The sequence below is a fragment of the Colletes latitarsis genome, chromosome 12 (genome assembly GCF_051014445.1).
Source record: "Colletes latitarsis isolate SP2378_abdomen chromosome 12, iyColLati1, whole genome shotgun sequence".
NCBI classification, from domain to species: Eukaryota; Metazoa; Arthropoda; class Insecta; order Hymenoptera; family Colletidae; genus Colletes; species Colletes latitarsis.
Window position 1 is genome coordinate 26,671,681 of NC_135145.1, and position 25,346 is coordinate 26,697,026.

The 25,346-nt window shown below is 33.3% G+C and overlaps 2 protein-coding genes across 2 annotated transcripts in view; one reads left to right on the forward strand and one right to left on the reverse strand.

Annotated features, from left to right (window-relative positions):
- Positions 1 to 522, forward strand: part of LOC143349076 (uncharacterized) — a 179,089-nt gene extending 178,567 nt beyond the window's left edge. Inside the window, exon 48 of the mRNA XM_076779997.1 lies at positions 218 to 522. Within this exon, the coding sequence (XP_076636112.1) occupies positions 218 to 393 (176 nt within the window). The 3' untranslated portion in view covers positions 394 to 522. The remainder of the gene's footprint in view (positions 1 to 217) is intronic.
- LOC143349069 (esterase FE4-like) lies at positions 488 to 25,346 on the reverse strand. The gene is made up of 9 exons (XM_076779991.1): positions 25,279 to 25,346; positions 19,868 to 20,071; positions 11,693 to 11,987; positions 10,896 to 11,081; positions 6,856 to 7,055; positions 4,624 to 4,780; positions 4,225 to 4,551; positions 839 to 983; positions 488 to 767 (listed from the first exon to the last, which is right to left on the reverse strand). Exons 2-9 carry the CDS (start codon positions 20,000 to 20,002, stop codon positions 632 to 634), a joined length of 1,581 nt encoding a protein of 526 aa, XP_076636106.1. The 5' UTR covers positions 20,003 to 20,071; positions 25,279 to 25,346; the 3' UTR covers positions 488 to 631.

Sequence of the window (25,346 nt, forward strand, 5' to 3'; positions counted from 1 at the left end):
CGTAAGTATTAATTCAATCGAGTCAATGGTTCACTAACGAAATAACGAAACTAGGATGGTTCAAACCCACGTATCGTTATCGTTAGTCTCCATGTCTGAGATCCCATCGCAGTGGAAAATATCCTATCATAAAATCAGCATTATTCTTAGGAACCTTTCCCCACTGATCGTACGACATCGTCCAGCATAATACTTATTCTAATATTTTTCTTTGCAGTTGCCAGCGAAGTTGAGGACCCAAGGTTATTAATCGGTCGCGTTCGAAGTAAATTCGTCCCAACCGGAAACGTGAGTCGCACAGCGAAATTATTTCAGAAGGAGGCGACCCCCACAGTGGCGACAAAGCCGAAGAACGAGAGGATACAAAAAGCTTTTGCATTCTGGAACAAGTAATCCGTACCAAGAATTCAATGAAGTTTCAAAGTTAATCACCGTCTCCATGAAATACCAGAATACTTAACCATTCGATTGAACCCAACGGGTTTGATCCAAATATTGTTCCTGTTAGTCTTTTAGAGCGTAATAAACAAAATGCATGCAATAAGAAATCTATTGCATGCAGTATTATTGTTATTATAATGTTTCATATAACTATTTATTTTAGTTTTTATTGTACAATGGCCTAAATAGGTCATTTTGAACTCAACACATGCGGTTCCATGGTTAACAGTTCAGACTCATCACCGATATCTAAATAATTGAATTTGTCCTTCGTCACTGGTTTCCAAGTGGTCTTGATGACATCGTCTTGACATGGTGTAGGGTCCCTAGGTTAAAAATATTCATCAGATTGGCATTGAAATTGAATTGTAAGCTTTGAACATCATTCTTGACGTACCCTGTTTTAGCAAAGTTGGTCCACATTGTGGTTAAACGCTCCATTATAAGTCTGTCCTTCGTGCAGACTGCTGGTGGTTTTGGGTCTTTGAGTTTTAAATATGGCGAGTAAAACAGATACGACAGCTCGTCGACGTGTGAGGCTCCTGAAATGTTTTTGTTAATGCAAATAGGGGCTTTTAACACTAGGTTTGCATTCAGATTCTAAACTTAAGGTTATGGGACTCATAAATATTATTTGTTAGCAATTTATGTTGAAGTGATGTATACTCTAATTAAAAGAAAAACTGCATTTCAATGCAACTGTCAACGTAGAGAATTATAATAAAAATATGAGCAACGAGTGTTAATATCAGAGCTGGGTAAAATATTTCTTTATTAAATAAACAGTAATTTAACTGATATTAAACTTCCTTTTATGTGTTTGATTCCTTAATATAAGAAATGTTACCTTCTGTGAATTTTTCATGCACTCCATTTTGTGAAAATAATAGAATTGAAATTGTGAATTTAATATTTCTTTCAAATTGCTATTTTAAAGCATGTAATACTGTTTCTATATATGTATAGAAGAGTTCAATTGTATTATTTTCCCAAATGCAGTGCATGAAACAATTCACAGACGATAATATTTTCTATATTCTATATTGATTTGAATATATGTATAATTACGTATATTCTTGTTTAAGTTTTTTAAAATTTATCGTAGAACTGATGTGTAATGAAAATATATTAAAATAAATATTTCGAAAAATAACGCCAGATTACTTTGAGTATTCGAATAAAATGTTATTTTAAAAGCATATATATAACGAATAAAGTAAACTGTTACAACCCTGGGAAAAATTTTAATGGTAGATTCTAGAGACCAAAATAAGACGAAAATGAAGAATACTAATTTTTTGATTGAGGCTTCGTTAAAAAGTTATTAACGTTTAAAGTCACTATGGTGCAACGAGAATCTGCAAACAGCTGCGCGCGCACGATTCTAACTCTTATCACAGACAAGATAAGCGAGTAGACCTTAAATTCAATGTATTTTGTCGTTATTTGAATTTTGAATCACTAAAATCCTCCAATCCATTCAGGAGTTATGATATTTTTAAAATTCGCATGAAATTTTGGGGCACCATTTTTGGCCACGTATTATAATTTCAGTAATGAATTTTTTTCTCGGAAGTGTGTAGGATTTCGAGGGTATGTGTATTGACCAAAAATGATTGTGATTGACCCTTGCAACCAAAAATAATTTTTTTGGAACGATTTGAAATTTTTGGTTTTCGTCGAAAAATTTCAGCAACTTCTCGAATTTTTTTCTCGAAAGTGGGTAGGATTTTGGGGGTATGTCTATTCACCAAAAATGATTGCAATTGACCCCCGCAAATGAATATAATTTTTTTAGAACGATTTGAAATTTTTGGTTTTCGTTGAAAAATTTCAGCAACTTCTAGAATTTTTTTGTCGAAAGTGCATAAGATTTTGGGGGTATGTCTATTCACCAAAAATGATTGCAATTGACCCCCGCAAATGAATATAATTTTTTTGGAACGATTCGAAATTTTTGTTTTTCGTCGAAAAATTTCAGCAACTTCTCGAATTTTTTTCTCAAGAATGCGTAAGATTTTGGGGATATGTCTATTCAACAAAAATTATTGCAATTGACCCCCGCAAATGAATATAATTTTTTTGGAACGATTTAAAATTTTTGGTTTTCATTGAAAAATTTCAGCACATTTTCGAATTTTTTTCTCGAAAGTGCTTTGGATTTTGGGGGTATGTCTATTCATGAAAAATGATTGTAATTGAGCCCTACAGACAAAAATATTTTTTTTAGAACGATTTGAAATTTTTTTTTTTGCTGAAAAATTTGAACACCTCCCTATCGATTTTTCTTAAAAATTCGTTTTTGAATTAAATAATTTTGTTTGACGCCCTACAAAAAAGTTGTCTAATACTTTTTTATAGCTACAGATGAGCTCTACTTCCAAACTAAATTTCAATGAAATCCATTGACTATTGTAAGAATTATGGCTGTTTCAAAATTGGACCATTTTTATGGTGTTTTTCGCATTTTACGGGGTCAAGGAGCAACTTTTCCAATATTTTTAGAATTTCTACATATTCTTCACTAAAATACGCGTAGTTTGCTTTTTTAAACATTAAAATCCTCCAATCCATTCAGGAGTTATGATATTTTAAAAATTTGCATGAAATTTGGGGGAACAATTTTTGGCCTCATGTTAAATTTTCAGAAAAGAATTTTTTTCTCGAAACTGAGTAGAATTTCGGGAGTATGTCTATTCACCAAAAATAATTGCAATTGACCCCCGCAACCAAAAATAATTTTTCCAAACCAATTTGAAATTTTTGACTTTTGTCGAGAAATTTCATAACTTCTCGAATTTTTTTCTCGAAACTGAGTAGGATTTCGGAAATATGTCTAATCACAAAAATTGATTGCAATTGACCCCAGCAACCGAAAATAATTTTTCCAGACCAATTTGAAATTTTTGACTTTCGTCGAGAAATTTCATATCTTCTCGAATTTTTTTCTCGAAACTGAATAGGATTTCGAGGTTATGTCTAGTGACCAAAAATGATTGCAATTGACCCCCGCAATAGAAAATAATTTTTCCAGAACAATTTGAAATTTTTTACTTTTGTCGAGAAATTTCATACCTTCTCGAATTTTTTTCTCGAAACTGAGTAGGATTTCGGAAATATGTCTAATCACAAAAATTGATTGCAATTGACCTCCGCAACAGAAAATAATTTTTCCAGAAGAATTTATAATTTTTTACTCTTGTCGAGAAATTTCATATCTTCTCGAATTTTTTTCTCGAAACTGAGTAGGATTTCGAGGTTATGTCTATTCATAAAAAATGATTGAAATTGACCCCCGCAACAGAAAATAATTTTTCCAAACCAATTTGAAATTTTTGACTTTCGTCGAGAAATTTCATAACTTCTCGAATTTTTTTCTCGAAACTGGGTAGGATTTCGAGGTTATGTGTAATGACCAAAAATGATTGCAATTGACCCCCGCAACAGAAAATAATTTTTCCAGAAAGATTTGAAACTTTAATTTAATTTTGTAATAACTTTTCAACGAAAAATTAATATTCTTGATTTTCGTCTTATTTTGGCCTCCAGAATCCCCCATTAAAATTTCTCCCAAGTATGGCCGAACACCCTATATATTCACAGTGCTCCAAAAAATCTCAGTCATCAAAAACGAGGTTTTAAACTCGATTTGAAAATCTATTAAAATAAATAAACATTCGAAAGTGACCCTATTTTCAATACTCTTCAAATAAATTAAACTATTCACTATTCCAGCTACTATTTTACCCAGCTCTGTTTGATTTGTAGCAACGTATCATTTACCAGGTACAATTCGTTTCAGCAAGAGATCCGTGTGCGTTTCTTGTTCACCAACATAAGAAAACTTGTAGAAATAACTGGGCGAGGATGTCCCCTTCACTCGACTTTCTACATACAATTTGGCTGGAATACCAAAGTTAAGATCACCCATGAACCGTATAAATTCTTGTATCTTGTCTGGAGTTATCGGTTGTCCCTCGAAATAGCAATCTTTAATAGTTTTCAACAATTCCTCGGTCTCTGCTGACCCTAACTTCTTCAACATCGCCAAGATTTTCACGTATAACGGCAGATTCTCATCATGAGCTTTCATCGTACCCTCACATTTATCTGGAACGAACAGAAATTTTACAAATATTACACTTGTGAAGTTATAACGGTATATTTTACAATTTATGTTACCTTTAATAAACATAAGGTATTCGTGTGATGTATACCCAATCATAATAGGAATGTCAACGACATTCGAGATTAATTGGTCCATTGGGTTTGGTAAAACAGAGTATTCTGCAAAATTGTCGGTATTCAGTCCAAAAGGAAGACAGCAACTGTTCACCTCCTGTAAAAATAGTAAAAAGCATTGAAAATTAGTTTTTCATTTTTTATAATTTTATTTGACGCCCTATAGAAAAGTTGTCTAATACTTTTTTGTAGACACCTATGAGCTCTACTTCAGAAAAAAGTTTCATTGAAATATGTTCACTATTGTAGGAGTTATGGCTGTTTGAAAATTGGACCATTTTTATGGGGGTTTTCTCGTTGGGCTGAGTCGAGGAGAAAGTTTTCGAATATTTTTATAATTTCTACATATTCTGCAATAAAATACGCGTCGTTTGGCTTTTTGAACATCAAAATCGTCCAATCCGTTCGGAAGTTATGGTGTTTTAAAGAATGGTCGGTCGAGCGCTTGTGGGAGCGCGGCCCTCTGGCGGCGACGCCACAGACTACAACCGTCGCTGCTGGGCGGCCATTGCGGTCCTCATCTTTCAACTCGAAATTGCCATATACAATAGATGGTGACTCTAATAGATGGCGACACTGATAGATGGCGACACTGATAGATGGCGACACTGATAGATGGCGACGCTGATAGATGAAGACACTAATAGATGGCGGCAGTAGTAGATGTCGACACTAACAGATGGCGACACTGATAGATGGCGACGCTGATAGATGGAGACACTGATAGATGACGACACTAGTAGACGGCGACCCTATTAGATAACGACACTAATAGATGGCGACACTAGTAGATGTCGACACTAATAGATGGCGACACTAATAGATGACGACACTGATAGATGGCGACACTAGTAGTTGACGACACTGATAGATGGCGACGCTGATAGATGAAGACCCTAATAGATGGCGGCAGTAGTAGATGTCGACACTAATAGATGGCGACACTGATAGATGGCGACACTAGTAGATGACGACACTAATACATGGCGACACTGATAGATGGCGACCCTGATAGATGAAGACACTAATAGATGGCCACAGTAGTAGATGTGGACACTAGTAGATGACGAGACTAATAGATGGCGACACTAATGGATGACGAAACTAATAGATGGCGACACTAGTAGATAACGACACTGATAGATGGCGACACTGATAGATGGCGACACTAGTAGACGGCGACCCTATTAGATAACGACACTAATAGATGGCGACACTAGTAGATGTCGACACTAATAGATGGCGACACTAGTAGATGACGAGACTAATAGATGACGACACTAATAGATGGCGACACTAATAGATGACGACACTGATAGATGACGACACTGATAGACGGCGACACTAGTAGATAACGACACTGACAGATGAAGACACTAATAGATGGCGACACTAGTAGATGTCGACACTAATAGATGGCGACACTAGTAGATGACGAGACTAATAGATGGCGACACTAATAGATGACGACACTGATAGATGGCGACACTAGTAGATGACGACATTAATACATTGCGACATTGATAGATGGAGAAACTAATAGATGACGACACTGATAGATGACGACACTGATAGACGGCGACACTAGTAGATGACGAGACTAATAGATGGCAACACTAGTAGAAGTCGACACTAATAGATGGCGACACTAGTAGATGACGAGACTAATAGATGGCGACACTAATAGATGACGACACTGATAGATGGCGACACTAGTAGATGACGACATTAATACATTGCGACATTGATAGATGGAGAAACTAATAGATGGCGACACTAGTAGATGGCGACACTAATAGATGACGAGACTAATAGATGGCGACACTAGTAGATAATGACACTGATAGATGGCGACACTAATAGATGGCGACACTAGTAGATGACGAGACTAATAGATGGCGACACTGATAGATGGCGACACTAGTAGATGACGACACTAATACATAGCGACACTGATAGATGAAGACACTAACAGATGGCGACACTAGTAGATGTCGACACTAATAGATGGCGACACTAATGGATGACGAAACTAATAGATGGCGACACTACTAGATAACGACACTGATAGATGGCGACACTAATAGATGACGAGACTAATAGAGGGCGACACCCTAGTATCTTCTGGGATAACTTGACACATCCAACAAGGAAAATTAAAAACTTCTTTACCTCCTGCGTGAGAATAGTAGAATGAGCCTTGACAATATCTCTGGCGTCGATCGTTCGTAGAAACTCGACAACTTCCACGGGATCGGTGGACTCTTTCCCAAGAAACGTTGCAAGCTTGAAACCGCGACTTGGATGACTTTGATTGTAAGCCCAAGGGCAAGTCAGTAGCCCACTTTGCATAATCGCTTTGTGGAACAACCCTAGAGTAAACAAACACGATATTAACAAGTTTCCGAAACAGTCAACAAATAGTGACATTTCTCAGTTTCCATATATGGGTAATTCCCCTAGTGTTGGACAATTAGGTTTCTTCTTTATCATTAAAAAAACTTAATATTTCATGCCTTCTATACTGTTTTATTTGTAATTTAACAGTATTAGAATATGAATGTGAAGCAACAAAACGAATAATAAATAGTTAATTGAAAATTTGGTTAAATTTTGGTATAGAATTTGAACAGATCATTAGGTGTCCCTTAGTACCGACGATCGGTAACATAGTTATCTGCACATTGAAAGATATCGACCCATTTTTAAGATTCTAAGAAATTTAATTTAATATAGTTTTATTTTTGTTGTTAAATCTTTTCTATATTGTTAACTAAAGTAATACAAAAATAAATTGGGAAGAAAAATTGAAGACAAATGAGCTTTCTGGAAAATGCGAAATTTTTATTAACTTTTATGTTAAAATAAGACGAAAATCAAAAATACCAATTTGTTGATGAATTTATTGAATTTTTTTCTCAAAAGTGGGTAGGATTTCGAGGGTATGTGTAATGACCAAAAATGATTGTAATTGACCCCCAAAACCGACAATAATTTTTCCAAAACGATTTGAATTTTTTTTTTTCCCATCGAAAATTATGACAATTTCTCGAATTTTTTTCTAAGAAATGAGTAGGAATTCGGGGGTTTGTTACTTCATCGAAACTTATTGCAATTGACCCCCAAAACCGACAATAATTTTTCCAAAACGATTTGAATTTTTTTTTTTCCATCGATAATTTTGAATCTTTCTCGAATTTTTTTCTAGGAAATGAGTAGGAATTCGGGGGTTTGTCATTTCATCGAAAATTATTGCAATTGACCCCCAAAACCGACAATAATTTTTCCAGAAAGATTTGAAATTTTTTTTTTCCATAGACAATTTTGACACTTTCTCGAATTTTTTTCTAAGAAATGAGTAGGAATTCGGGGGTTTGTCACTTCATCGAAAATTATTGCAATTGACCCCCGCAGCCAACAGTATTTTTTTTAGAACGATTTGAAATTTTTTAATTTTTTCGAAAATTTTTACACCTTCTCGAATTTTTTTCTAGGAAATGAGTAGGATTTCGGGGGTTTGTCACTTCATCGAAACTTATTGCAATTGACCCCCAAAACCGACAATAATTTTTCCAAAACGATTTGAATTTTTTTTTTCCATCGAAAATTTTCACACTTTCTCGAATTTTTTTCTAGGAAATGAGTAGGATTTCGGGGGTTTGTCACTTCATCGAAAATTATTGCAATTGACCCTCAAAACCGACAATAATTTTTCCAGAAAGATTTGAAATTTTTTTTTTCCATAGACAATTTTGACACTTTCTCGAATTTTTTTCTAAGAAATGAGTAGGAATTCGGGGGTTTGTCACTTCATCGAAAATTATTGCAATTGGCCCCCGCAGCCAACAGTATTTTTTTTAGAACGATTTGAAATTTTTTAATTTTTTCGAAAATTTTTACACCTTCTCGAATTTTTTTCTAGGAAATGAGTAGGAATTCGGGGGTTTGTCATTTCATCGAAAATTATTGCAATTGACCCCCAAAACCGACAATAATTTTTCCAGAAAGATTTGAAATTTTTTTTTTCCATAGACAATTTTGACACTTCCTCGAATTTTTTTCTAGGAAATGAGTAGGATTTCGGGGGTTTGTCACTTCATCGAAAATTATTGCAATTGACCCCCGCAGCCAACAGTATTTTTTTTAGAACGATTTGAAATTTTTTAATTTTTTCGAAAATTTTTACACCTTCTCGAATTTTTTTCTGGGAAATGAGTAGGATTTCGGGGGTTTATCACTTCATCGAAAATTATTGCAATTGACCCCCAAAACCGACAATAATTTTTCCAAAACGATTTGAATTTTTTTTTTTCCCATCGAAAATTTTGACACTTTCTCGAATTTTTTTCTAGGAAATGAGTAGGAATTCGTGGATATGTCTATTCACCAAAAATTATTGTAATTGACCCCTGCAACCAACAGTATTTTTTTTAGAACGATTTGAAATTTTTTAATTTTATCGAAAAATTTCACATCTTCCTGAATTTTTTTCTAGGAAATGAGTAGGATTTTGGGGATAGGTCTAATCACCAAAAATTATTGTAATTGACCTCTGCAGCCAACAGTATTTTTTTTAGAACGATTTGAAATTTTTTAATTTTGTCGAAAATTTTCACACCTTCTCGAATTTTTTTCTCGAAATTGGATAGGAAATCAGGGGTATGTGTTTTCACCGAAAATGTTTCCAATTGACCTCTGTAATGAAATATAATTTTTCCAGAATGATTTGATATTTCTTTTTCCGCCGAAAAATTTAAATACCCTACCCCCTGTCGATTGTTCTTAAAAATTCCTTTTTCATTTTTAGTAATTTTGTTTGACGCCTCACAGAAAAGTTGTCTAATACTTTTTGATAGGTTCCCATGAGCTCTACTTCACAAAAAAATTTCATTGAAATATACTCACTATTGTAGGAGTTATGGCTGTTTGAAAATTGCACCATTTTTATGGGGTTTTTCTCATTTTGCGGGGTCAAGGACCAGCTTTTCCAATATTTTTGCGATTTGTACATATTCTCCACCAAAATACGCGTAGTTTGCTTTTTTAAACATTAAAATCCTCCAATCCATTCAGGAGTTATGATATTTTAAAAATTCGCATGAGATTTCAGGGGAATCATTCATTCATGATCAGACATTATATTTTCAGTTAAGAATTTTTTTCTCGTAAATGCGTAGGAATTTGGGGGTATGTCTAATGACCAAAAATGATTGTAATTAACCCTTGCAACCGAAAATAATTTTTCCAGAAAGATTTGAAATTTTGTATTTTCCGTCGAAAAATTTCATATTTTCTCGAATTTTTTTCTCGAAAGTGGATAGGATTTCGAAGTTATGTCTAATGACCAAAAATGATTGCAATTTACTACCACAACCGAAAATAATTTTTTCAGAACGATTCGAAACACATGAAGTCTCAGGGGAATCATTCATTCATGATCAGACATTATATTTTCAGTAAAGAATTTTTTTCTCGAAATTGGGTAGGATTTCGAGGTTATGTCCAATGACCAAAAATAATTGCAATCGACTCTTGCAACCGAAAATAATTTTTCCAGAAAGATTTGAAATTTTTTTTTTCCCGTCGAAAAATTTCATATATTCTCGAATTTTTTTCTCGAAAGTGGGTAAAATTTCGAAGTTACGTCTAATGACCAAAAATGATTACAATTTACCACCACAACCGAAAATAATTTTTTCAGAACGATTTGAAACACATGAAATCTCAGGGGAATCATTCATTCATGATCAGACATCATATTTTCAGTAAAGAATTTTTTTCTCGAAAGTGGCTAGGATTTCGAGGTTATATCTAATGACCAAAAATAATTGCAATTAATCCTTGCAACCGAAAATAATTTTTCCAGAAAGATTTGAAATTTTTTTTTTCCCCGTCGAAAAATTTCATATTTTCTCGAATTTTTTTCTCGAAAACGAGTAGGATTTCGAGGGTATGTCTAATCACCAAAAATGATCGTAATTGACCCCTCTAGCTAAAAATAATTTTTCCAGAACGATTTGAAATTTTTAATTTAATTGTTAATAACTTTTTAAGCCTCCATCAACAAATTGATATTCTTGATTTTCGTCTTATTTTGACTGTGACTCGAATAGGAATATTTAGAGCAACGAGCTTCGCAAGATATGCAAGCCTGTAATTATCTTATCAATGGCAGTCAAATAGTGACATTGCGTTTGAACGATAAGTGTTACCTTGTGCACACGGCGATAGAGTTAAAGCGTGAACTAGTACGCCACCAGCGCTAGCACCAAAAATCGTGACATTATTAGGATCTCCCCCAAAAGCAGCAATATTCTCCTTGACCCACTCCAAAGCTGCGATCAAATCTTTCAAGCCTTGATTGCCTGGCGCAGCCGCGTGTCCCAAATTTAAAAAACCTGCAAATTGATTTGTTGTTCATAAAAATTGTCAATTTGAATATATATGATTTCTTCTATACTCTTCATTCTTGCGTATTTCGACGTGCTGATTACGAGTATAATAGCAAAAATTGAATTGAAACCATGAAAAAATCATAAAAATCATAATTTTGTTATTTATTTCGGTAAATAATAGGAATTTTGAAAAATGCTTCAAATAAAAGTTGTAGCCCTCATCAAAATACACATTTTATGTCCTATTGATTTTCATCGTAAAGTTGATACTTCCCGAGGAAAATGATGTCAAACTCTGCAGAGTGCAAAGAACTCGATGGTAGCTCCGCATAAGTGAATTACCCATCATTTTCCTTAGAAAATATTAACTTTACGACAAAAATCAATAGGACATAAAATGTGTATTTTAATGAGCTCTACAACTTTTATCTGAACTATTTTTCAAAATTCCGATTATTTAAGGAAGTAAACAAAAAAAATTTGATTTTCATGGTTCCTCACTATCATACTCGTAATCAGCACATCAAAATACGCAAGAATCCAGAGTATAACCAAAATTGGAGGTATGCAATTTTGATTTTTCAGCGAATGTGCTGAATGATGAGTGTACTAACCGAGTGCACCCAATCTGTAGTTAGTCAAAACAATGACAATGTCCTTCGCGACTAAGTAATCGGGCCTCTTGGTGTTGTAACTTCCGTTTCCTATCAGGAATGCACCGCCATGAATCCAGAACATGACTGGTTTACGCGTACAGTCAGAAATGGAGTTGGTGTAAACGTTCAGGTAAAGGCAATCCTCGTCGCCGACGACGTCGTAAGGTGAACGTTCTTCTATCTGTGGACAAGCCTTCCCAACATACTTCGACACGTCCTTGACACCCGTCCACGGAGCAGGTGGTTCCGGATCCTGTATCAAGAAACGAAATTTGAAATTTTAATTGAACTTTTGGTAACAAAGTATAAACAAAGTGTAAACAATGAGACTTGGATTGATTTTGGAACATTGTTACTTAATAATAATAATAAATTTATAGTAACCTTGACAGATTTGGTTTTTACTATTTTAATTTTATGTTGATCAATTGGAAACTACAAACAATTATAATTTTCTATTTGATTTTTTTTTTAGTTTATTATATATAAATTGTGAATTTTTTTTTAGTATACTGGGAAAAATTTTAATGGGGGATTCTAGAGACCAAAATAAGACGAAAATGAAGAATACTAATTTTTTGATTGAGGCTTCGTTAAAAAGTTATTAACAATTAAATTTAAAAATTTCAAATCGTCATGGAAAAATTATTTTTAGCTAGAGAGTTCAATTACAATTATTTTTGGTCAATACATATACCTTCAAAATCCTACGTATTTTCGAGAAAAAAATTCGAGAAAGTATGAAATTTTTCGACGGGAAAAAAAAAATTTCAAATCATTCTGGAAAAATTATTTTTGGTTACGGGGGTTAATTATAAGCATTTTTGGTCAATACATATACCCCCAAAATCCCACCAACTTTCGAGAAAAAAATTCGAGAAAATATGAAATTTTTTGACGGGGAAAAAAAAAATTTCAAATCTTTCTGGAAAAATTATTTTTGGTTGCGGGGGTTAATTATAAGCATTTTTGGTCAATACATATACCCCCAAAATCCCACCAACTTTCGAGAAAAAAATTCGAGAAAATATGAAATTTTTTGACGGGGAAAAAAAAAATTTCAAATCTTTCTGAAAAAATTATTTTTGGTTGCAGGGTTCAATTACAATCATTTTTGGTCAATACACATACCCTCGAAATCTCACTCACTTTCGGGGAAAAAATTCTTTACTGGAAATATAATACGTAGTCAGAAATGTTACCCAGATGCAAATGTTTAAAAAATCATAACTCCTGACCGGATTGGAGGATTTTAATTTTCAAAAACGCAAACGACGCGTATTTAGACGAAGAATATGTAAAAATTACAAAAATGCTCGAAAATTTGTTCCTTAACCCCATAAAATGAGAAAAACCCCATAAAAATGGTCCAATTTTCAAACGGCCATAACTCCTACAATAGTGAATATATTTCAATGAAATTTTTTTCTAAAGTAGTGCTCATATGCAGCTACAAAAAAGTATTAAACAAGATTTCCGTACAGCGTCAAACAAATTTATTAAAAATGAAAAACGAATTTTAAAGAAAAATTGACAAGGGGCAGGTGTTTAAATTTTTCAACGAAATTAAAGAGTTTCAAATCTTTCTGAAAAAATTATTTTTGGTTGCAGGGATTAATTGCAATTATTTTTGGTCAATACATATACCCCCAAAATCCTACGCATTTTCGAGAAAAAAATTCGAGAAAATATGAAATTTTTCGACGGAAACAAAAAATTTCAAATCATTCTAAACAAATTATTTTCAGTTGCAGGGTTCAATTACAATTATTTTTGGTCATTAGAGATACCCTCGAAATCCTACCAACTTTCGAGAAAAAAATTCGAGAAAATATGAAATTTTTCGACGGGAAAAAAAAAATTTCAAATCTTTCTGAAAAAATTATTTCCAGTTGCAGGGTTCAATTACAATTATTTTTAGTGAATAGACATACCCTCGAAATCCTACCCACTTCCGAGAAAAAAATTCAAGAAAATATGAAATTTTTCGACGGGAAAAAAAAAATTTCAAATCTTTCTAAAAAAATTATTTTTGGCTGAAAGGATCAATTACGATCATTTTTGAACTTTTGCTAATAAAGTATAAACAAAGTGTAAACAATGAGACTTGGATTGATTTTGGAACATTGTTACTTAATAATAATAATAAATTTATAGTAACCTTGACAGATTTGGTTTTTACTATTTTAATTTTATGTTGGTCAATTGGAAACTAATCAAAATTATAAATTTCTATTTGATTTTTTTTTTAATTTCTTATATATAAATTGTGAATTTTTTTTTAGTATACTGGGAAAAATTTTAATGGGGGATTCTAGAGACCAAAATAAGACGAAAATGAAGAATACTAATTTTTTGATTGAGGCTTCGTTAAAAAGTTATTAACGTTTAAAGTCACTATTGTGCAACGAGAATCTGCAAACAGCTGCGCGCGCACGATTCTAGCTCTTATCACAGACAAGATAAGCGAGTTGACCTTAAATTCAATGCATTTTGTCATTATTTGAATTTTGAATCACTAAAATCCTCCAATCCATTCAGGAGTTATGATATTTTTAAAATTCGCATGAAATTTTGGGGCACCATTTTTGGCCACGTATTATAATTTCGGTAATGAATTTTTTTCTCGGAAGTGCGTAGGATTTCGAGGGTATGTGTATTGACCAAAAATGATTGTAATTGACCCTTGCAACCAAAAATAATTTTTTTGGAACGATTTGAAATTTTTGGTTTTCGTCGAAAAATTTCAGCGACTTCTCGAATTTTTTTCTCGAAAGTGGGTAGGATTTCGAGGGTATGTGTATTAACCAAAAATGATTGTAATTGACCCTTGTAACCAAAAATAATTTTTTTGGAACGATTTGAAATTATGGTTTTCGTCGAAAAATTTCAGCGACTTCTCGAATTTTTTTCTCGAAAATGCGTTGGATTTTGGGGATATGTCTATTCACTAAAAATGATTGCAATTGACCCCCGTAAATGAATATAATTTTTTTGGACGACGGAGCAGGTGGTTCCGGATCCTGTATCAAGAAACGAAATTTGAAATTTTAATTGAACTTTTGGTAACAAAGTATGAACAAAGTGTAAACAATGAGACTTGGATTAATAATGGAAAACTATTGATTTTGGAACTTTGTTACTTAATAATAATAACAAATTTATAGTAACCTTGACAGATTTGGTTTTTACTATTTTAATTTTATATTGGTCAATTGGAAGCTAATCAAAATTATTATTTTCTATTTGATTTTTTTTTTAATTTCTTATATATAAATTGTAAATTTTTTTTTAGTATACTGGGAAAAATTTTAATGGAGGATTCTAGAGACCAAAATAAGACGAAAATGAAAAATACAAATTTGTTGATTGAGGCTTCGTTAAAAAGTTATTAACAATTAAATTAAAAAATTTCAAATCGTTCTGGAAAAATTATTTTTGGTTGCAGGGTTCAATTACAATTATTTTTGGTCATTAGAGGTACCCTCGAAATCCTACCAACTTTCGAGAAAAAAATTCGAGAAAATATGAAATTTTTAGACGGGAAAAAAAAAATTTCATATCTTTCTGAAAAAATTATTTTTGGTTACAGGGATCAATTGCAATTATTTTTGGTCAATACGTATACCCTTAAAATCCCACCAACTTTCGAGAAAAAAATTCGAGAAAATATGAAATTTTTTGAGGGGGAAAAAAAAAATTTCAAATCGTACTGAAAAAATTATGTTTGGTTGTAGGGTTCAATTACAATCATTTTTGGTGAATAGACATACCTCCAAAATCCTACGCATTTTCGAAAAAAAAATTCATTAGTAAACATATAATACGTAGTCAGAAATGTTACCCCGATTCAAATGTTTAAAAAATCATAACTCCTGAACGGATTGGACGATTTTAATTTTCAAAAACGCAAACGACGCGTATTTAGACGAAGAATATGTAAAAATTACAAAAATGTTCGAAAATTTGTTCCTTAACCCCATAAAATGAGAAAAACCCCATAAAAATGGTCCAATTTTCAAACGGCCATAACTCCTACAATAGTGAATATATTATAATGAAATTTTTTTCTGAAGTAGAGCTCATAGGTACCTACAAAAAAGTATTAAACAAGATTTCCGTACAGCGTCAAACAAATTTATTAAAAATGAAAAACGAATTTTAAAGAAAAATCGACAAGGGGGTAAGTGCCTAAATTATTTGGCAAAAATAGAAATTTCAAATCGTTCTGGAAAAATTATTTTTAGCTAGAGGGGTCAATTACGATCATTTTTGGTGATTAGACATACCCTCAAAATCCTACTCACTTCCGAGAAAAAAATTCGAGAAAATATGAAATTTTTCGACGGGAAAAAAAAAACGTCAAATTGTTCTGAAAAAATTATTTTTGGTTGCAAGGATCAATTACAATCATTTTTGGTCATTAAACATACCCTCGAAATCACACTCACTTTCGAGAAAAAAATTCATTACCGAAAATATAATACGTAGTCAGAAATGTTACCCCGATGCAAATGTTTAAAAAATCATAACTCCTGAACGGATTGGACGATTTTAATTTTCAAAAACGCAAACGACGCGTATTTAGATAAAGAATACGTAGAAATTCCAAAAATATTCGAAAACTAATTCCTTAACCCCGTAAAATGAGTAAACCCCCATAAAAATGGTCAAATTTTCAAATGGCCATAACTCCTGCAATAGTGAATATATTTCAATGAAATTTTTTTCTAAAGTAGTGCTCATATGCAGCTACAAAAAAGTATTAAACAAGATTTCCGTACAGCGTGAAACAAATTTATTAAAAATGAAAAACGAATTTTAAAGAAAAATTGACAAGGGGCAGGTGCCTAAATTATTTGGCAAAAACAGAAATTTCAAATCGTTCTGGAAAAATTATTTTTAGCTAGAGGGGTCAATTACGATCATTTTTGGTGATTAGACATACCCTCAAAATCCTACGCATTTTCGAAAAAAAAATTCGAGAAAATATGAAATTTTTGGACGGGGAAAAAAAAAATTTCAAATCTTTCTGAAAAAATTATTTTTGGTTGTAGGGTTCAATTACAATCATTTTTGGTCATTATACATACCCTCAAAATCCTACGCACTTCCGAGAAAAAAATTCATTACCGAAAATATAATACGTGACCAGAAATGTTACTCCGATTCAAATATTTAAAAAATCATAACTCCTGAATGGATTGGTCGATTTTAATTTTCAAAAACGCAAACGACACGTATTTAGATGAAGAATACGTAGAAATTCAAAAAATATTCGAAAACTAGTTCCTTAACCCCGTAAAATGAGAAAAACCCCATAAAAATCGTCCAATTTTCAAACGGCCATAACTCCTGCAATAGTGAATATATTTCAATGAAAATTTTTTCTAAATTAGTTCTCATATGTAGCTACAAAAAAGTATTAAACAAGATTTCCGTACAGCGTCAAACAAATTTATTAAAAATGAAAAACGAATTTTAAAGAAAAATCGACAAGGGGCAGGTGTCTAAATTATTTGGCAAAAATAAAAATTTCAAATCGTTCTGGAAAAATTATTTTTAGCTAGAGGGGTCAATTACGATCATTTTTGGTGATTAGAGGTACCCTCGAAATCCTACCAACTTTCGAGAAAAAAATTCGAGAAAATATGAAATTTTTCGACGGGAAAAAAAAAATTTCAAATCTTTCTGAAAAAATTATTTTTGGTTGTAGGGTTCAATTACAATCATTTTTGGTCATTACATATACCCGCAAAATCCTACGCATTTTCGAGAAAAAAATTCGAGAAAATATGAAATTTTTGGACGGGGAAAAAAAAAATTTCAAATCTTTCTGAAAAAATTATTTTTGGTTGTAGGGTTCAATTACAATCATTTTTGGTCATTATACATACCCTCAAAATCCTACGCACTTCCGAGAAAAAAATTCATTACCGAAAATATAATACGTGACCAGAAATGTTACCCCGATTCAAATATTTAAAAAATCATAACTCCTGAATGGATTGGTCGATATTAATTTTCAAAAACGCAAACGACACGTATTTAGATGAAGAATACGTAGAAATTCAAAAAATATTCGAAAACTAGTTCCTTAACCCCGTAAAATGAGAAAACCCCCATAAAAATCGTCCAATTTTCAAATGGCCATAACTCCTACAATAGTGAATATATTTCAATGAAATTCTTTTCTAAATTAGTTCTCATATGTAGCTACAAAAAAGTATTAAACAAGATTTCCGTACAGCGTCAAACAAATTTATTAAAAATGAAAAACGAATTTTTAAGAAAAATTGATAGGGGGCAGGTGCTGAAATTTTTTGACGAAATTAAAGAGTTTCAAATCGTTCTGAAAAAATTATTTTTGGTTGCAGGGTTCAATTACAATTATTTTTGGTCATTAGAGGTACCCTCGAAATCCCACCAACTTTCGAGAAAAAAATTCAAGAAAATATGAAATTTTTCGACGGGAAAAAAAAAATTTCAAATCTTTCTAAAAAAATTATTTTTGGCTGCAAGGATCAATTACGATCATTTTTGGTCAATACACATACCCTCGAAATCTCACTCACTTTCGGGGAAAAAATTCTTTACTGGAAATATAATACGTAGTCAGAAATGTTACCCCGATTCAAATGTTTAAAAAATCATAACTCCTGAACGGATTGGACGATTTTAATTTTCAAAAACGCAAACGACGCGTATTTAGACGAAGAATATGTAAAAATTACAAAAATGTTCGAAAACTAGTTCCTTAACCCCGTAAAATGAGAAAACCCCCATAAAAATGGTCAAATTTTCAAATGGCCATAACTCCTGCAATAGTGAATATATTTCAATGAAACTTTTTTCTAAATTAGTTCTCATATGTAGCTACAAAAAAGTATTAAACAAGATTTCCGTACAACATCAAACAAATTTATTAAAAATGAAAAACGAATTTTAAAGAAAAATTGACAAGGGGTAGTGCCTAAATTATTTGGCAAAAATAGAAATTTCAAATCGTTCTGGAAAAATTATTTTTAGGTAGAGGGGTCAATTACGATCATTTTTGGTGATTAGACATACCCTCGAAATCCTACCCACTTCCGAGAAAAAAATTCAAGAAAATATGAAATTTTTCGACGGGGAAAAAAAAATTTCAAATCTTTCTGAAAAAATTATTTTTGGCTGCAAGGATCAATTACGATCATTTTTGGTCAATACACATACCCTCGAAATCTCACTCACTTTCGAGAAAAAAATTCTTTACTAAAAATATCAAAAATCAAAAATACCAAAACGTTCACACAAAGTCATAAAACACAAAAGACAACCATCAAAAAATTAATATTACAATAATATTCTTAAAAATACATATTTCATACATATAAAATTAGCCTAACTCGTTGACTATTCGAATATTTTTATCTCAAATTCCAGTATTATATATTTACTTCGTTATATAAAAAACTATATGCATTAAACAAATGAAATTTACATTTTTAATGACTATAGTAAGTGTCACAATTAGTTCAATAACTTTATTTTATAAACAAATATTAATTTAAGTCACAAAAAGTCATCCAGAGAGTAGCAATTTAAAGTATTCTGTAGAAAAATGAATTATTTAAATGTTTTTATTTTATTTTATGGTAATTCTAGCTGTACACAACAATGTTTGGATAACTTTGAGTCATTTTCCATTGGATAATTGAACAATAGTCATCTCTACTACTGCCAATGAGAGAAAACTGACACACAGTAAAGCTCAACGTCGCCATCTAGCGGACAAGCCCGTACTAACACAGTACACAAACCTAAAACTTTGTTATTTTCCTTCATTTTCAAATAAAACTTTTCCCACCGTATTGGTGAGAGTTCCCCGATCAAAATGAGACCAAACACACTATAATTACTATTTAACCTACTTCAAATACAGCACAAAACCGTATTAAATATGCAAATATCGTGTTTAGTCAGAAAAACTTCGCAAACACATTGATAAAGGTCCCATTGACAAAAATAAATAAGTTTCAGACTGTATTATTGTTATTTATCCCCAATACAGTGTCAATTTGACTTTTCAAGAACTGGAAATTAACCTTACTTTAATAAATAAGAGACTTTGGTCAATTGTTTGTCGATTACCTTGAATCTGAGGCCTCCAATGGGAGGAGCAGCGAAAGGAATCTCGTGGAAAGCGACGTAGCAAGGGCCCAGGGCGCCCTGGACGAGAGTTCCCCGCAATTTGCCTTGCTTCACTGTCACTATTGGCTCGTTCATCGTCGTGCACGGTCTTGTTTTGACGATACTCCGTTGCACTCTACGCAGAGACTGCAAGCTTGTCGCGAGCTGCTTCCGTAACACAATCATAGGTTTATTTCGCATATAAAAATCCCGATATCTGAAGTTTACGTCCCGAGATAAGATAGTATTTAACAATTCCAGTATCCTTATTATTCAATGGCTGCATTGCAACGAGTACGCGTAATTATGCAATGCATCGTTTGCACATTTGCAGTGTTGCAAATCGAGGCACACTGGCGTGTCAAAAGCTACAGAATGAACGATATCACTGAATTTCGAGAAATAATGCACAATCGAAATTCGACTTTCCAATCGTTCCCTGCTAAATTCATTTGTCAAGGAACGCGGCCATGTTTACAGCGATAACGTTAAATCGATCGCTGTAATTATCGGTAACGAGAAAATAGTAATTTCGCGACGAATATATTTGAATTCCAAAAACAGAATTATTGAAACTCTTACCATAAATTTCACGGAATAATCGAGTAAGAAATAAATAAATTCTGACTTCATGTGGACTTTAAACGTTAAATGCCACCTACAAGGACATGATTTGTCATTAGGGAGCTAAAGAAATTAATTTTTAAAATTAAAGAAAATAATGGGACTCTTGAAGGATGTAAGAATAAGTTTTATGATAAATTATGTGTGTATTAGTTTTCAAAGTTTCGTTTTTTTGGGCAATAAAAATGCAATAGAAAAGGAAAGTATTCATAGGCGACATCTATCGACTAATGAGAACTAAAATCTTGGGGGAATTCCGGCCATCTTTAATTTCTATTTCTTCTGTTTCATAATATTTTGTGAACGAAATTTTCAAAAGATCGTGCATCAAATTGTAGGAGGATCTTCGTAATAGTTTTGATGGGTCGATGATCAACAATGACTAGCTTATGGTCACTGGTGGTCAACGGTGAGGTTGACATAATGGTCAGTGGTGTAGTTAAGGTCTCGCGGGCCACAGTCAGGCCATTCGTGGACCGCTGACCACTGGAGTGACCACTACTGACCACTGCTGTCCACTACTGGCCACTACCGAGCAGTGTAGCCCCGACTACTGGCCACTACTGACCACTACTGATCACTGTTAACCACTACTGACCACTACTGACCAGTGTATCCCCGACTACTGACCACTACTGACCATTACTGACCACTGCTGGAAACTACTGACCACTGCTGACCGCTTCTGGCCACTACTGACCACTGCTAACCACTACTGATCACTACTGGCAACTACTGGCCACTACTGACCAGTGTAGCCCCGACTACTGACCACTACTGACCATTGCTAACCACTACTGGCCACTACTGACCAGTGTAACCCCGACTACTGACCACCACTGACCACTGCTAACCACTACTGATCACTACTGACCACTACTGACCATTGCTAACCACTACTGACCAGTGTAACCCCGACTACTGACCACTGCTAACCACTACTGACCATTACTGACCACTGCTGGCCACTACTGACTACTGCTAACCACTGCTGGCCACTACTGACTACTGCTAACCACTGCTGGCCACTACTGATCACTACTGACCAGTGTAGCCCCGACTACTGACCACTACTTACCACTGCTAACCACTGCTAACCACTACTGGCCACTACTGACCAGTGTAGCCCCGACTACTGACCACTACTGACCACTGCTAACCACTACTGACCATTACTGACCACAGCTGGCTACTACTGGCCACTACTGACCACTAGTGACCACTGGTAAGAACTATTTAAAATTGCTCTCCCCACTTCTAATTTATCATTTGATACCAATTCAACGTCACGAAACTGTCCCATGCTTCTGCTAAATTACGAATCTTATGTTACAGCTGGACCACTGCTTCCTTGGTAATGGTAACTAATGGTCAACAAGTAGTAAGCCCACTTTACTTACCCATATTATCATCACAAAATTGACCAGTTTATTTTATTTGTTCGGTCTTAATTCAACGTTCTTCGACTGTTTTACCCGATTATTAAGTTATCCTCTATTTCTACTACTGCCTCATTTTTTGAATTGCCATGTGTCGAACCATGTACCATTTTTGTTTGCATATTATTTTATATTCTTTTATAATAATATTATGTTCTTTTTCGCCCCATTTTTATGGGGTCTCGAACCCCCGTTACCATTTTCGTGTCACTCGCGACGTTACCAACAGATTCAGAAATGAATTTCAATCCCTTCCATAGTCAACTCACATATATTTACTCAAACACTACAACTGTTTGCCTATCAATACTAATTCAGTGAGTAGTTCCTCAACTGACCGTCATCCATGAGAAGAGGGCGCTAAAATCACCCCTGAATTTTCTGGTCGGTATGGCAGTCAGATTGGGCCACGAAAGTCCATAAGATGCAAGGTCTATTCGTATGTCTGTGGTGATATCTCACGTTCTGTATTGTTTACAGTCGATAAAACAGGATATTAAATACAGGATAAATTTCGTGAAATTGATCTTATATTGAAATTTACTTTATTAGAAGGGCTTCGTATGAGAACACAAAGTTTCACCACAGACAAGATACAGAACAGACGATTTTGAGGCTCTAGAACCCTTTTACCATTCCCGTGTCACTCCCTACATTACCGACTCAGTATGGTTTGACCCCTCAATGCTCATATTTCTCGTATCAGTTTTCTTTGTTGGATTTGTTCCTAAAAATGCATGAAGAAGGTTTGTACTAAATTTGCATTTACGAATGAATCTCTGTCGATAAGGAAGAGCAGGGTAAAACTTCGTTTTACCATAATGCAATCTTACGACTTTTGAAAGAACATATACTAGACAAAATTATTATTAAAAGGTAAATTTTATCTGAAAACTTTGTTTCTATATGTTACGTTTATTACAAACTTGTGAAATGTAAGAATTCCAAACTCATACATTTTCCTATATTTGTGTAAACTCATGAAATTCACGAAAGAAAGAACATTTTCTTTCCCAAAATATATCAGTAAAATTTAGCTGCCAAAATTTCGAAAACGAAACAACAAAATGCAAATAATAAAGGACTTTTCGAATTTGATCTGCTCATATTTTCGAAACGAACTGTAGATTCGAAAGTTGCTGAAGCGTGACCTTATGGCTGAATGCAAATGACCACATTATGGAGAATAGCAAACGAGATTACATAAATATTCATACTGGCGAATCAAACAAGATTCGAAAGTTGCTTTTGGATGTATAACCTTGAAAATAAACCTCAAACTCAATGGCTAATTCCACAATATACATATAAAAGACGTTCCATTATTTGTAATATTTTTTTTATTTTTTATATTGATTCCTCGTGATAAAATAAGTAGAAAATGTAAAATAAAAATTTCTTTTCTGATACTTCGTTTTCGAGATAATGACGTTTGAAGATGAGGAATGCAGTGTCGCCATCTATTAGACTTCGAACTGTGGCGTCGCCTCCCGCGCTCGCCGCCAGAGGGCCGCGCTCTCACAAGCGCTCGACCGACCGTTCTTTAAAACGTCATAACTTCCGAACGGATTGGACGATTTTAATATTTAAAAAACCAAACGACGCGTATTTTAGTCTAGAATATATAGAAATTATAAAAATATTGGAAAACTTTCTCCTCGACTCAGCCCAACGAGAAAACCCTCATAAAGATGGTCCAATTTTCAAACAGCCATAACTCCTACGATAGTGAACATATTTCAATGAAACTTTTTTCTGAAGTAGAGCCAATAGGTATCTATAAAAAAGTATTAGACAACTTTTCCGTAGGACGTCAAACAAAATTATTAAAAATGAAAAACTAATTTTCAAGAAAAATCGAATACTGGAAAAAAAGGGAGAAACTTATGGGACCTAATACTAACAACTTGGAACACATCAATACAAAAACTTACTCTAACGTGAAGTATACTCAATTTTCAAAGATTTTTTAAGAAATTAAAAATTCATTTTTACCTACAATTTATACTAAAACAATAATTGTCAAGGTAAGTAAATATTGTCAATTTGATATGAACAGAAAAACAAATGTAACTGTCGTTTATAAAAACTTGAAGAACGTATAAGAAAAGTGTGCTTCTTTATAAATTTTAAAAGTTTGTAACAAATGCTCGAAAAGTTATGAAAACGTGTAAATTCGACAATTTTCTAAATTTTCTCGCGACACCAACTCCCGCAAGGTGAAAAGTCAATGGCTAATTCCACAATATACATATAAAAGACGTTCCATTATTTGTAATATTTTTTTTATTTTTTATATTGATTCCTCGTGATAAAATAAGTAGAAAATGTAAAATAAAAATTTCTTTTCTGATACTTCGTTTTCGAGATAATTGCGTTTGAAGATGAGGAATGCAGTGTCGCCATCTATTAGACTTCGAACTGTGGCGTCGCCTCCCGCGCTCGCCGCCAGAGGGCCGCGCTCTCACAAGCGCTCGACCGACCGTTCTTTAAAACGTCATAACTTCCGAACGGATTGGACGATTTTAATGTTTAAAAAACCAAACGACGCGTATTTTAGTCTAGAATATGTAGAAATTATAAAAATATTCGAAAAGTTTCTCCCCGACTCAGCCCAACGAGAAAACCCTCATAAAGATGGTCCAATTTTCAAACAGCCATAACTCCTACGATAGTGAACACATTTCAATGAAACTTTTTTCTGAAGTAGAGCCAATAGGTATCTATAAAAAAGTATTAGACAACTTTTCTGTAGGTTGTCAAACAAAATTACTAAAAATGAAAAACTAATTTTCAAGGAAAATCGAATACTGGAAAAAAAGGGAGAAACTAATACTAACAACTTGGAACACATCAATACAAAAACTTACTCTAACGTGAAGTATACTCAATTTTCAAAGATTTTTTAAGAAATTAAAAATTCATTTTTACCTACAATTTATATTAAAACAATAATTGTCAAGGTAAGTAAATATTGTCAATTTAATATGAACAGAAAAACAAATGTAACTGTCGTTTATAAAAACTTGAAGAACGTATAAGAAAAGTGTGCTTCTTTATAAATTTTAAAAGTTTATAACAAATGCTCGAAAAGTTATGAAAACGTGTAAATTCGACAATTTTCTAAATTTTCTCGCGACACCAACTCCCCGCAAGGTGAAAAGTCTATCACACACCTTGTCTGTGGTTCCAACTTTGTTCTCAAAGTTTCAAATACACTTTACCCTTCTTCAGGAATTTTAGTTTTCCCGATGTGGATAGAACGTGTCAATTTTTCGCCTAATTTTACAATAAAGTTTGAATACTTACAGTTGGATGAGCGTAGAAGAAACTATTAACTACGACTAGATGCAAGTAAAATGATTGGTGACGCAGAA

What these genes read in the sequence shown, in the direction of transcription:
- LOC143349069 (XM_076779991.1), bottom strand. Translation starts at nt 20,002, where the DNA reads ATGAACGAGCCAATAGTGACAGTGAAGCAAGGCAAATTGCGGGGAACT. An exon ending in CTACAGATTGGGTGCACTCG is followed by an intron (nt 11,082 to 11,692) that starts GTTAGTACACTC and finishes ATCAATTTGCAG; the next exon opens with GTTTTTTAAATTTGGGACAC. An exon ending in ATACCTTATGTTTATTAAAG is followed by an intron (nt 4,552 to 4,623) that starts GTAACATAAATT and finishes TGTTCGTTCCAG; the next exon opens with ATAAATGTGAGGGTACGATG.